Here is a 14,388-nt window from a genome sequence, read left to right on the forward strand (position 1 = left end):
TGTAAACTATTAGTAAAAGTTAATATAATGATCCAGTGAGGATGAACCCTAGTGAACACTCCCTTACCTGCTTTCAGTGTCTTCACCTTGCTGATACTTCCTCCTCTGGCAAGAGGCTAAGGAAACAGCTTGAGACATGTATACTATCTGACGTTAAGCGCTAATCCAGTTATGCTGCATGTGATTTGTTAGTTATTATTATGCAAATGGTTCCGGGCGCTGCTTTGGCACATCTTCATTACATTGCTACCCTCCCTCTCTCTTGTCATTCAGAATCCTACACCAGGTGTGAACAGAGGCAGTGTTAAAGGGGGAATTGAATAAAGCACACATGATGCTGTAAACAAAGGTACAGACATGTGTACTCACACTGACATGTCTCAATGTTCTCTTCCCACCAACACTGAGAGAAATGTATGAGTAAAGATACAAGTTAAAGATTGGCCAAATTGTAATTTTTTTATTAAGATTATTTAAGTAGAAGTTTATAGGATTTTTTTCTTGGTAGAACATTCACATTGTAGCAAAGCGCAAGGAGCCTCTGTTGCTGTAAAATGTGTGAGGGTAATGCGCTCAGACATTGTGCTAAACATGCCCCCGGCATACCTTTCTCTAAGCCTTTGTAAATCTGTTGTACAATACTATTGATAAAAATGCCAAACACTTTTAGCGTGAAACTAGCTGTTGGAAACATGCCTTGTAGAAAAACAAATAGCTGTATTTTCTATTTTAGAGAGAGACCCATTGGAGGATTTTGTCACTGAATTCAACTAAGATTTTATGGAGCTATCACCTAGCTGTAGGTCGAAAAACCAACACAATGGTTCATGCTTCACATTTCAGATTGCTTTCCAAGTTGTGCATCAGCTTCATAAGACCTTGAAGTGTTTTAACACTCGAAGCCCTTTATGCTAAGTGTGCGTACTCTTCTTAAGATTACAAAGTCAAGAGCACTTCTGAAGAAACGTACTCAGCGCTGTAAAACAAAACAGTTTTTTTTTTAGTTCAGATTCAAATTCCTTAGAATCCATATGTCGATCGTGGCTAAAGAAAGACATTAATAAGATTTCAATTTCCCCTGCTGGACAATGAATGTCTCCACTAGTATCTCTATCTTGTCTAATCCCCCACTTGATAGCCCCAAACCGTCCCCTCTTGTTACCGTTACCCTAGAGATGCTATCAAAGGCTATTCACAATGAGGTGATGTGACGTTATGGAGGAGGGCCATGATAAGAGCTAGAAGAGAGGGAGAGGAGAAATGTATTCATCTTACATAATGGAGTAGACCTTGACATTATGATAATGTCATTGCCTTTCCACAAATTATAACGGAAGGACAGAAAAACCCTCCAGATGTAACAATGTATGAAGATCGGCAGAGGAAAAATGAACTAGGTTTAATGTGCCCTATGAAAAAGGGTCACTTTGAATTCATCCTTTGAAAAGAAAAATGTTAATGCAATGGTGACAGTGTATTTGTAAGGAAGTTTTGCCTTTGTAACGGCACCTGCAAGGCCGAATGCATCGGAAAAAAACACGTTATTAAGATTGTTTAAAACTCTTACTGTGTCAGGGTTTCAAGAGGTTAAAGCCACGTTGCTTTAATTTATTCTGATTTTTTACACACAATGTACCCAATGCTGCTGTGTCCTTCAAGTAGAGACACTTAAATAGAGAACTAAACAATACAAAGTATCCAGTCTGATGGCATCAAGGTTGGGACCAAGTTTATGGCACAAATTAAAATCGTTTCAGTTGTTTGGGGATCTTGTTCATTAGTGGAGGTAATATAAACCCAGCAATACGTGGCATCAGCAGCAGTGGAGCTGAAGTTGTAGTTAAAGACGGACTGAAGTCTGGTGAAGATCTTCTACACTGCCAATTAATTTATATTCCAGCCCACACCTTTGCATAGTCAGCTAAAATATATATATATACAGTATATACATATATATATAGGAGATCAGGTCGCATAAATGAGTTTCCCCCTCACAGAATGCGTAGGCTCATCCTCACCGGCAGGGTCAGGGAATAAGATATGGAGAAGGAAACTTACAGTAGAAGCGCTGATCTATCACATTGAAGCAAGTAAGTGGGTGGGTGATGGAGGGGATGTGAAAATAGCATTCCAAACATTCTCTAGGGACACTAGTCAGTGTGTTTTTGATTTCTGTTTTTAAACCTTGCAAAGGTGAGGGCTGTGTATGGCTGTGTAAACACATAATTTTTCATTAGAATTCACAAAATGTGCTCACCCCCGGGACTGAAATAATGTTTGTTAGCCTCAACATAGATTTCTTGTCTCATACTGTATATACCTCAAGGATCCAAGCATCTGAAAAGTAAACCAATTCTGCTTGGAAATAAACCAAATTAAAGGTGCTCCGAGAAACTTTCCGTTTGTATTTCATATAGCACCCCCCTTTGGACAGAAGAGGTAGTGTTTTACTATGCCAGCGGTAGTTCTTGGGTGAGCGTACCCATGAAAAAAGGAAAAAGAAAAACAATATAAAAATAGCATTCTTTGCACTGATGGTCTTGTTTGCTGTTACATGTAATTTATGTTCATCAGAAGAAAATGAGACTGTTTCAGAAACATTTAAAACGTCCTCGTAGCACCTTTAAGTTGTACAACTTCTAGAAAAATAACACATCTCCAATTTAAATAAACAATGGGGACAGCACAACTGCTATGTACGTCTGTGTTACAGATATCGACACGGTACACTCTGCACCGGTCACAGGTCACAGGTATTGCATAACCTCCACAATATTGCAACTGCAAATAAACCATGTTCCCTCAGGAATACACTGCAGACAAGTGAATGAGTAAAATGTTTGGTTCTGGTTGACCTCGCAATTACAACCCATTGATACGTTGTGTCTTGGGTCACTCTTGCATTTCTGAGGTGTGACAAAGTAATTGGTTTTAGCACAGAAAGTGGTAAAATCCATAGACCAAATTGAAAACCAGAGCAAGAGCTGTGACAATCAGTGCCATTCGCTATCATCAATAGACTGTGCTTACATGCTGACAAATTGTTCTCGCCTTTCTGCGTTCTGACACTAAATTGACGATACATCTGTGGGATAGATATACTTAGACATATTCATTTCCCATGTTTTGTCATATAACTTGTCATATCAGTATTTCTTTGTTATGGCTACATCACTCTCCTTCGACATATTGTCAAAGTATAGTTGATAGGCTGTCGAGTGATAAAGACGTGAGAGAATTTACTTTGGTTTCTTTTTAAAAACTTAAGCCATTATTCTTGCATTGCCTCATTGTAACCTTTTTACCATCTGTAAAAGGTTACTACTTCATTTATATGGCAGTATGCAGAATCAATGTATAAATAATATTGTGCTGAATATATATTACCTTCATTTGGTGATATGTTTCGTATTGTACATATTTACATCTTTTTAGTTATAACACAGTTTTATTATCTATTCGGATCACTGTGATCATTGTCTTTTTTTATTTTATTTAGTTGTTTGTCCTTTAGCATTATTGTGCAAAAACTCCAATAATAAATGTCATATCTGTTCTGCTCTGAGGTATTAAATTAGTTATAGTAATGCAACAGAATTGGCTACTAGCTTAGCTCGGTTTGTCAGACACTGATGTTAACCGAAAAACAAAAAGAAATAAATGCTTCGGAGTGATCAAAACGGCTAATCTCAAATTGTACCACTGCGAGAGCAGAGCTCGTTAAAATGCGTGTACCAGCTTGTGTTTTTCTCCTCCCTCTCCTTCCCACGCCAAAACCTGTCCTCCATATTGTTTATCAATTGGTTCTGTTTTGTACGAAAATGGAACATATTCAATGCCATCTCTTTCCAATTCTACACAAGTTTGCCTCATTAGCAAGTATCTTCAAAAGGAAGGGGCGGCCTCTGTCTGAGTACTGTACACCAAGTTATTCTTTCTTCATGCACTTCCTCAACCTGGAGAGGTCTTCTTTAGATATATACTGCTGTTCTTGTTATTGTTATTATTTCCTATCACTATTTTGAGTGAGTACATTTGATATATTTGCCAATGCCATGTTCTTTGCATAGCATAGCAGGGCTTTTTCGCCCTGAGGGCAATGGATGTTTTTGTTTACTTCCTTGTCTGCATCACCAATATTGTGTACTTTCACTATAAGGAAAATGTGAGATTAAAAACAGAACATCACTACCGCAACAGACAGATTCTAAAACATGCAGTTTGTTGACTCGCTTTGATTTATTGCTCCAGTTCAATTATTTGCATTTTATAGTTGTGGCCTGAGAAAGATCAATCACCATTGTACAACATTACATTATTCTTCCCAAAATGCACAAGCTACATAACTAAGATGTTCATTTGGAAATGGCATAATACATTCATAACAGTATACTTGGTACGTATATGTTAATAATGCAACAATGAGAAAAAGTAAATCTCTAGATATATTTACATTGTGTTGCTAAGTGTTATGCTATGGTAGTGCCATCAATTGAAAAAAAGGTTTTGCCAGATTTGTTGAAGGACAGTAGGACACATGCTGTCATTGGTTTTAATCAGGTAACTCTGACTAATCAACCTTTAGTGTCCTTGGTTGACAGTACCCTAATGAATGAACAATCAATATATCATTGTTAAATGAATTGTGATACCTTGGCATAATTAGCATCAACAGGTGGAGATAAATTAGCCTTTGTTCACCTCATGTGGGATAACTACGTAATGAGAGTGTGCCTCTAAATAAAGACACATCATATAATGTAAAGTGACACAAAGAGGACTCTACTAATTGTTCCTGTTGTTCTTCCCCAGAGCCGGCACTTTTCTTCTGGATAAATGTCTTGTATTGTTGGTAAAACAAAAACAGACATGCTAATTACTAACGTCAAAATGCTAGTGCAAGAGAGGATACTTTTTTTCTTTTAGTATTGGAAATATTTCACAAGTGACACAATGAAACCGATCCCCCATCTGGTCCATGTCGCTATAGTATATCAAAATAACATTAAAACAGGCACAGCAGACCTCACAATAAGATGCGTCAGTCAACAAGCTGTTTGCTGACATGTTTTTGCAGAGTTGAGGGGATGCATTTCAAGATGAAAAATGTTTGCTTATAAATGTATTAATAATTAACATTTGTACTGGAGCAAGGTAGCAGCTATAGAGGGGAGTTAACAATGTATAGTGTATAGGATCCCATTGGTTAATATCTTGGACAGTGAAAATCAAATCATAGCTTTTGCTGCATCAGTGGCAATTTGGATATGTATTAAGGTCTAATCTCAGTGCCCTGTGAGTAACAGAATGTGCAAATAAATATATTCTGACCGATGTGAGAACAAAGTGACCTGAACACTCAGTCCTAGTTTGATAATGATGTACTATGCCAGTGAACCATATGTATATGGACAAGGAACAGTCAGAGGGGACTACGGTTGGAGTGATCTGCTGATCACAATATGTGTGTGATATTTTCCGCATCCGATTTAAGGTGGCGTCAGGCCGTCAGCGATTATGGAGAATGCCTGCTGTTGAAATCAGTGAATATATCCTGATCTAGCTGTTTGGTGTGTGTGCTGCAATACATCCAATGTTAAACAACAGCCCAGGCTCTGTAAACGGGCCTAGACGTGTTGCTAACTATGGCGGGCCCCTTTATTTACATATACTTTCTGTACATGTCAGTTTACAGAGGCGTAGGCTGTGTAGTATCACCAATTTATTTTACTAGTGTGTACACAGCACGTACAAGTAGCAGATTGGGAGGAGATATTCATAGATTTTGGTGTGTTCTCCAGAATTGCTAATTATTATAATAGTTGGCTAATAACTAGGGCTGTCAAATGAACGCGTTAATTTTGATTAATTAATCACAGAAAAATTAACGCGATTAAAAAAATTAACGCAGATTAATCGCACTTCTATATTGCCCTTTGACCCGGTGCAAAAGAGGTGAGGCGATAGCGGAGCTGCACCTGTAGCTTGCTGACACGGCCTGCGCGGGATTAAAGAGCAAAGAAAGAAGCATAGAGAGGGACGTTTTATGGGAAGCTCCGGGCAAATAAGCATGGAGGTAGGAATACGTCTTATGTTATTCTCCGCAGTGTCTGTGCATTATTGATTTAGTGGGTGCCTAATTAACAATAGGTTCAAAACAGTATCTCTCAATCTTCCTCTGTGTCTCACTTTTGTTTGCTAGCTGCGATCGTCTCCTTCAAACGGACACCCGCCCCCTCTCACTCTTCCAAGCATATGCCTGTCTTTTTTCCTCCTTTGTGTGTGTGTGTGTGTGTGTGTGCGTGTGCGTTTTCGTGTGTGTGTGTGTGTGTGTGTGTGTGTCAATATTTTTGGCTGTCTGTTGTGGGAGATAGACAGTAATTTAGCCTGCTTGTTTTTTTGTGTTTTTTTTCGGCGCTAGTAGTTCCTAAATGTATTTAATGTAGTGACCTGGCTGAGAGGAGGAGACAGAAGTTACAAGAGAGAGAGAGAGAGAGAGAGAGAGAGAGAGAGAGAGAGAGAGAGAGAGAGAGACGAACGGTAGCCTATACAATTGTTTATAAACAGGCATAAAAGTGTCATATAAGTATGTGATTAATTTAGATTAATTAATCACAGAGCCTGTAATTTTTCGCTTGACAGCCCTACTAATAACATGTTCCGCATGTTGCCAACAGGAATGACAGGGCCGTGCTCCCTGTATGGGGTATGCTAAGCATTCATTTATATGAGACTTTTATTCACTACACAAACTAGATCCACTGAGAGCTGTCCATGGGGGATGTGGCTGTGTGTGTGTTGTTCTCTCACCCTACTTTAGCTGACAAAGAGTGATGCCTTGAAGTTTTTTTTTGCTCTTTCCAAATACAAAGAGACAGAAGACATAGAGCACAAAACCCATTTTCCCTATTTACTTCGGGGCAATTACACAGATACAACTTGGAAAACATTTTTTTTTTCTTTTCTCTGATATGCAATGGTGTTAAAACAGAGCAAAGGGACCGTGAAAAATAGCCTTCTGTTGCTATTTCCTCCTCCATTTGATTCACAAAAGCTTTGTGTGTGACTGCTGAACAGTAAAACATAAAAGCAAACATGGCATACTAGCATGTAAGAGAGAAGAAACATTCTGCCTTTGATGTTTGGTGAAATTCATATTATTGTCTCAAGTCTTTCTTCAGCCACACATTTATAGGCTTGGTGCTTTGCGCCACTGTTTATGGCACTACAGTGTTTGACCTGTGTATGATATTATGCCAGGGGAACGGCCAGAGCAGCACGTTTTGAATGCTCAATTAGACGAGGGAATTGTGGATAGAGATATCGTTTTTCCCTGCTGAAGCCTCCAAGATTTAAAACTATTGTTCTTCGACTAGCACCAATCTGCCTCAACCCACTATCCCTCACAGACGAGGTTTTTTTTTCTTCAGATAAACAAACAGAAGGACCCCTGAAAATGAAGTAGTTTCAAAAACAGAGGCTCACAGATTAATAACACAGATGGAGGGTTGAAAAAATCAGATACAAAAAAAGGGGCAAACGGCTGCCTTGTGTTTCATTTGCAAGACAAATCATTCTGTAATTTTACAAATGCAAATTTTGTGGCGCCATTGTCGCTGTGTTGGACAGCTGAGGGATTCTTGCCGGCGTATGTTTGGTTGGTGGTGCTGCAGAAGGAGGACGTATAATTGTCCATTACTTTCTCCAGATGAATGAAGTGAGAGGAAACTCAAGGGGACATCAATTGCATTGCTCGGAAGTAAACTGCTTGTCCCAATAAGGGGGAGACAGATTATGTGTACATTTTGTTAACTATAATGGCAATTGAGGGTGTGCATTGCTTTAATTACAAATAAACAGTGCAACATGATTGCATGTGGTGAGATGGTTTGAAGACGTGGAGTAATGGTACCAGCTTAGAAGCAACACTGTCCAACACTTGCTGAATAACAGCACACTCCCTTGCAAACCTCACTGACTGTCCAGTTAAAGGTGAACCATGTAACTTTGTGTCAGTTAACATTTCCAATGGTACATTCAAATAACTGAATAAACACATTTTCTTCACAGAAAAATGGAATCCCTAGAAGATTGTTTGAAGTTAGAAGCTAACTGAAAATATACTGATTATTTGGCGTTGCTTACAGCAAGCAGAGCCCACAGCTTTTTTACAACATCTATAAGACGTATTTTTGGTTCCATGTGCCTCAACACACTTGCATTATGATTTATGATTATTCAAAACTAAGAATTACATGTAGAGAAAATGTGTTTTATAAACTAACTGCAGGCTTAGCAAATGTAAACAAATTCCACTCCTCTGAAACTGCATAGTGCACCTTTAATGATTCTCCTGTTTAATCATAGAGTTGATTGACAGTAGTATTTGCCACCACCTTGACAGAAGTGATCAATCAAAAACAAAACACTTCTAATTACAGGCATCAATTACTTAAATTCTACCCTATGAGATCACCCAAGTGTATTTACTTCAAAGAGTGCACAGAGACTAGTTTTATATAGCAATCCGGTGCAATGTGTAATGAATTGGTATCACGCTACAGCAGGCTACATTCAAAAGTATTGAAGCAGTTATTCATTACATCTAATCATTTCTTATTCCTTTATTTACATAACATCCTTGTGACATGAGCACACAAATACTGTGAAAATAGCATCCCTCTTCAAAAGCATAATGTGACAATCATATCATGTTGCACATTAAAAAGTGTACCATACAATTTGAGTGACCTAGCTCAAATTGACCTAGCTCCAATACATCACTGCTTAAACTACTGTATCTAATTCTACTCTCTATATTCCCTGTGTTTCTGGAAGACGAAAGCTTGTTCCATGTTCACTATACCCTTGTCTGTAACCCAACTTAAGGACACTGGCATTGTGCCACTCCTCTGTATCCCCCCCCCCCCCCCCCGCCTCTCTCTCTCTTATTATAACCCATTTTAATTGCACTATGCATACCCCACAGGAAAAGGCCAACACTAAATCCTGTTTTCCCTAAATAAAAGCTTTGATCTTTTCCATCCACTCCTGGTAGCCTTCAGTGGCCCGGGGGCTAACTCTGGTTCTCATTTGTCCTACAGTACACCAACAACCTGCAGTAACCTCAAAAGCACTCCAAGTTCTGGGATATGGTACAGGCTAAATAAAAGTGAATCACCCAGAGTTATCTACTAGCACAGACGTCACTTGAAAGACATAAGCATTGGTGATGCTACACCTTTTCCTCTTTTGTCCACTGCCAATATCCCAGTTTTCTCTTTTTCTCTTTCCAGTATAGTTTTAATGCTGTCACTCAATAGCCCGCACAGGCCGCCACCCTGATGTATCCAAATAACACATCAGAAAACCAGACATGCAAAGGTCCAAAGCATATAATTACCTGAGCTTTCTAGTCCCGGTATCTCAAAAGACCAGATATAGCTATTGACGCTTAAGTGTGTGTAACCATGGCTATTATTTCAAGATGACACAGACTGGCAGGTTATTTTAAAGGCAAAGAAGGAAAGTCTCCTTTAAAATATAGTAATCCCATTTCTGGTAAAAGTCAAGTGTCCCTAATGTGACTATTTCTTTTTTTTTTTTTTCGCGGTCAGCCAGGCAGCTGAGAGTGAATACAAAAAGAGCAAAGCACAGAGGGATGAAGTGAGAAGCTGTTATTGGTTTCGGGTATGATTATCTTTTTTCACCTTGGTCTGCAAGGTTGGGACTTAGGTGATATCGGGATAGCAATTGGTAAAAGGCTATTTGCTAAAAAGAATATTGCTCTGTTGTGGCCCTGGTCCTGTAAAGTCAACATCTGCTGAAACAGAGGGTATCATCCGTCACGGTGAGGAGGATATGCAAGCACAGAGGGCTGCCCTGGCTTTTGTTAAGTTTCATCCCAACCCCCCTGTCCACTCTTGTTTGGCAAGCACATTTACACTTGGGCGGCTCCAGTTCAGTTCTCTCTGTTTGAGTCGGGCCCTTTTTCTTAAAACAAAACCAAAAAAAACAACCACAGTTTTTAAGCACATGCAAATTTGTGCAGGCCTTGGATTTTGTAAGCCATTATTTTGAGGTTTGCACCGAGAAACAAATTAATATATAACTAACCCAACAGCTAATCTAAATATAATTTAAATACCAAGGAAGAACTGGGCTCTGTGTATTTACAGCAAAAGCATTTCTTAACTTCTGTTGTAACAATATGTAATAATAACACATTGTCAATTATTTAAGGACCAGCTTTTCAAGACAGATTTGAGATACATTGTGTACTTCAAAAAGTAAGAGCTTTTTAATGATGAAATAAATGAATGGATGTACAGTGGACCTGTTCCAAGAGCCACTGGGATCCCGAGAGCTGATTCTTATTTAGATGGATTTGAGCTGGCGTGTGTTCATGGCCACCTTCCAACAAACGATTATAAGGGGACCGAACAAGGATGATGCTCAATAGCCATCTCTTCGAAGTGGTAAGGTTTGCTGGAATGATCTATCACTGACATTGATACGGTTTCGGCCTTGGTCCTTACCTTTGAGGTCCAGGTTGCGGGCTCCATTGGAGTGCTGTGTAACGGTGCGTGAGTCAATCTTGAGCGTGTGTACGTTGTTGGCGTCCCGGGACACCACCACATTGTGCCACTGGTTGTCATTGAGAGGCTTGTCTGAGTTGCCTTTCATCAGCGACGGCCCGTTGCCCAGGTCAAAGACGTAGTGAACAAACCTGTGGAGAAAACATGTCAGAGTAAGACGTATGTGTCTGTTTGGTGAGTAACACAAATCTCAATCCGGGGTTACTACACATTTCCCGTTTTTCCCAGACTAAAATTTCCATGATTTTCTGTAGATTTTTCATTCCATATTTGTTATCCGAATACAATACTTGGAAATTACTCAAATTAAATTCCATTGTTTTCTATTATTTTCCATTCTGCGTAGGAACCCAGTAAATCATTGTGCACCAGTCAGAACCATTTCTGAGAGAATTGAGACAATCTGACTCTACTTTAGAACATAAACGGTATATTCTCATCACGTCTTTCAATGACAGACACTGATAGCAGGTCACACTGAAAAGCACTGCACCTCCAATTGTTGTGATGAAGTGATTGGATTGGACAACAATGTGCTCCTCTACTTTGGCTGTAATGTGTCCATCCTGTTCTGTCTAATACCATATTTATGATTTAAAAAATAAGATTAACCTAAGCTACTGCACATTGGGCCTGTGATTTCATTTTTGCTTACCCACTAGATTGACATGTACTGTATATAAAATATATAAAAAGCAGTTTTTGTCTAAATGCCCCTGCAAAGGCAGACAAGGTGGAACACTTCCCTCATATGGCTGTCTTTTGTGTTTTATTTTAAAGGCTATTGATATTGTTTCATTTGACTCGAGGTATGTCTTTTCTGGGGTTTTTTTCTACCTCAATTTCAGTTCTTTTTCGTAGCCTCTTGTCTTTGTGTGGCAGAGGCGGCTAATGCTTTTGTGTTGTAACAGTGGTGAATACAGAGCACAGCAGGAAGAGAGATACACAGGCGGAAGCTCTTTTGATACTCCAATTATGAACAGCTTTTAGGAATATACAATTCACAGTTCAAACCAGTTATGTTTTTTTTTCTGGTTTGCACTAGCTAGCTTTAAGTTGTCTTTATAATAGGAAATTACCCAAATACTTTCTGACTGCTGGTTAGAAAAAATCATTATGCTCACAACCATACATCAACTGTTAATGGTTGTAAAATAAATTCAGACAAGTTTTCAAGTTAAACAGACATAGACAGATATCTTCTCCACGTTCTGTTACCCAACCAATAACAACAAGCAATAGATGCAGCATCCAGTTCAGCTATAAAGACAATATAGTGTGATTACCCACCAACAAACAGTGAGGCCACTTTCATCCAGGAAACTCTGATTTATAGCAGCATTAAATGACTCACTGGTCTACGTTCACATGGAGAAAAACGTTTTTTTCAGTTCATATTTTGTTTTATTGATAATAACATAGTTGAACCTAGTGCAACCTAGCTGGATTTTTTGGCTGTAAAATTGGTATGTATTGCTTTGCAAAGTGAGATTGCTTCACAGCAAAAAACAAAGGGTGCTCCTTTGAATTTCAGAAACAAACAGAAAGACATTTTCTGTTTTCTGTAAATAGAGTCAAAGTAATGCAAGTTATTAATGTACTTATTGTCATCTTTGCACACAAATAAGAAAATATATTTTGTCAAGGCCAATAAGATTTAGTTTGAGGGGGTAAACGTGTTTACCCCCTCAAACTAAATCTTATTGGCGTAATAATATGCTAATGCTAATTATATTACAGTATGTTGTGTTTACTAAACACAACATACTGTAATATAATTAGCATATTATTTCCTTGTCAGTTAATAGACTTAATCACATGACTCACTCACCCCTTCACCAGTTCCACAACGATGAAGTCGCTCCCGTCTCCGGAGTTGAAGAGCATCAGGCCGTCGGGCGTGGTGGTTTTGAACTGAAAGAAGAGGTGCATTGAGGCGTATGCTTGCAACGTGGCTAAAGCTAGGTAGCTGCCTTTTGTTCGAAACGTCACCGGGTCGGCGATGATGTGGCGCATGCCGAAGCGGGCGTTCAGTTCACAGTAGGAGATGTCGCCGTTCTTGCACTGGTCCAGATAGGGCAGCCCGTTGAAGGTCAGGCCCTGCAGATGGCCAATGAAGTTGGAGGGCACCACGGATATGAAGCGCCGCTCGGTCATGATGCCCGTCTCGATGTTGTGAAACTCGAGTCGTGTGTGGGCACCAGTCATCTGGCCTGCATTGGTGGAGAATACAGAACACCGGTATTAATATAATTGATTATATTTTTTTGCAATGCTCTCCATTAGGGAAATAGAGCATTCTGGGAAAATAAAGAGAATGCAGACAAAAGTAATATATTTGAAAGCACAATAAGTCTGGAAGTTTATAACATATGTGGGAATTGTACCTAAAACTCAATACAACAATAAAAAAAGTCTTGGCAATATCAGAATGCATTTACAAGCTATGAAAGTGTCAAACAATTCATATAAAACTATGGTTTACTGTATTTGATGTAGTAATTTGGTCATAACCACACATTAGCCGGTTTTCTAGCACATCTTTATGATGCTCTCAAATTGTTTTACAGTTTGCTTGACAAACCTGGTGTGCACAGCATAGGGTTTCATTGTATAGCTTCACAAAGGTTATGTTTAATTATTCTAACCTGCTGTGAAGGAAATTATGCGAGAGTAATTTTTCAGAATAAGCTGTTGTTGCTGCTCTACACACCACAATTTATACCGTGTTTGCTTGGAGATGTGGAGTAATGAGCTTGGCAAGCTGCCCAATAAAATGCCTCCCCCATGCCGGCCCTGGAAGGACTCCCAGGGCATATCCTGCTTTTACTTTCCCCCATGAACCTGCTTGTGAACCAGCCAACACTTCACAGGCATCCTACCTTCTCTCTCTGGCCTCTGTGGGCCTCACACTCTTTTCTTACATGTAAGCCCACACCTGTTTATCTCACCTCACTCCTCATCTTTTGCCTGGCCATCTTTACGCCCGAGGCCACACCACCGTAAGAAAGCCCACGACTCCACCTCATCTCTTGACCTTTCATCCTTCTTCTCTTGCTATTTTCTTAGTAGTTTGGCAGAGCCTGGATGTCAGTATTTTTCTACACCGCTGTTCAGTGAAGTCAGTTTATGCTTGAAAGACCTTCTCCTGCTGTCATTTATTTTCTGTGCCCAGGCATTGTTACTTACATTTTAGCTCTTTATATGGATTTATGCTGGTATTATATGTTTAACAATCAATTGACAAACCATATGCAACCTTTGTGTCTGACTTAAGCCTTGTTTCCACTGAGTGGTGTGATGTGGTTTGGTTTGGTTTGGTAAGGCTCGGCTTACTTTTATTTGCGTTTCCACGGCCAATAATTAGGAAGGGTCCCAAAATAAGTGAGCCACCTATTTTTGTCCCCGTTTCGTCAGGGTACCGAGACATCTCAAAAGGTTCCAAAAGTGTGGAGCTACACACTGCAGTCCGCTGATTGGTTGACACACTAAACATCATAATTCTTCACTTTCCACTTTTACATAAGGAGTAATAATGACAGAATAGATGAATTTCGGATATGAACTCGTCTGTGTACCGGGACACAACTTACCTTCCACTGTGACGTTATCCACACACAGCTGCAGGCTCTTGCCTCTGCGCACCACCTTCACCATGTGCCACTCATTGTCGTTGAGCTTCTGCCCGGCAAACAGTGTCTCCGGTCCTTTGCCTGTTGTAGGGAGGGGGGAATACAAATCACAAACAGCACGGCAGGGAATGCTGCGTGCGCCTTTACTCACGCACCCA

General features: G+C 39.6%; 1 protein-coding gene across 1 annotated transcript in view; it reads right to left on the minus strand.

Annotated features, from left to right (window-relative positions):
- The window catches only part of nrxn2b (neurexin 2b), a 580,176-nt gene that overhangs the window by 298,768 nt on the left and 267,020 nt on the right, over positions 1-14,388 (minus strand). Inside the window, exons 11-13 of the mRNA XM_080051970.1 lie at positions 14,192-14,311; positions 12,430-12,811; positions 10,539-10,729 (exon numbers count right to left, since the gene is read on the minus strand). Of these exons, the coding sequence (XP_079908096.1) occupies positions 10,539-10,729; positions 12,430-12,811; positions 14,192-14,311 (693 nt within the window). The remainder of the gene's footprint in view (positions 1-10,538; positions 10,730-12,429; positions 12,812-14,191; positions 14,312-14,388) is intronic.

This window comes from Ammodytes marinus (assembly GCF_949987685.1).
Source record: "Ammodytes marinus genome assembly, chromosome: 23".
NCBI classification, from domain to species: Eukaryota; Metazoa; Chordata; class Actinopteri; order Uranoscopiformes; family Ammodytidae; genus Ammodytes; species Ammodytes marinus.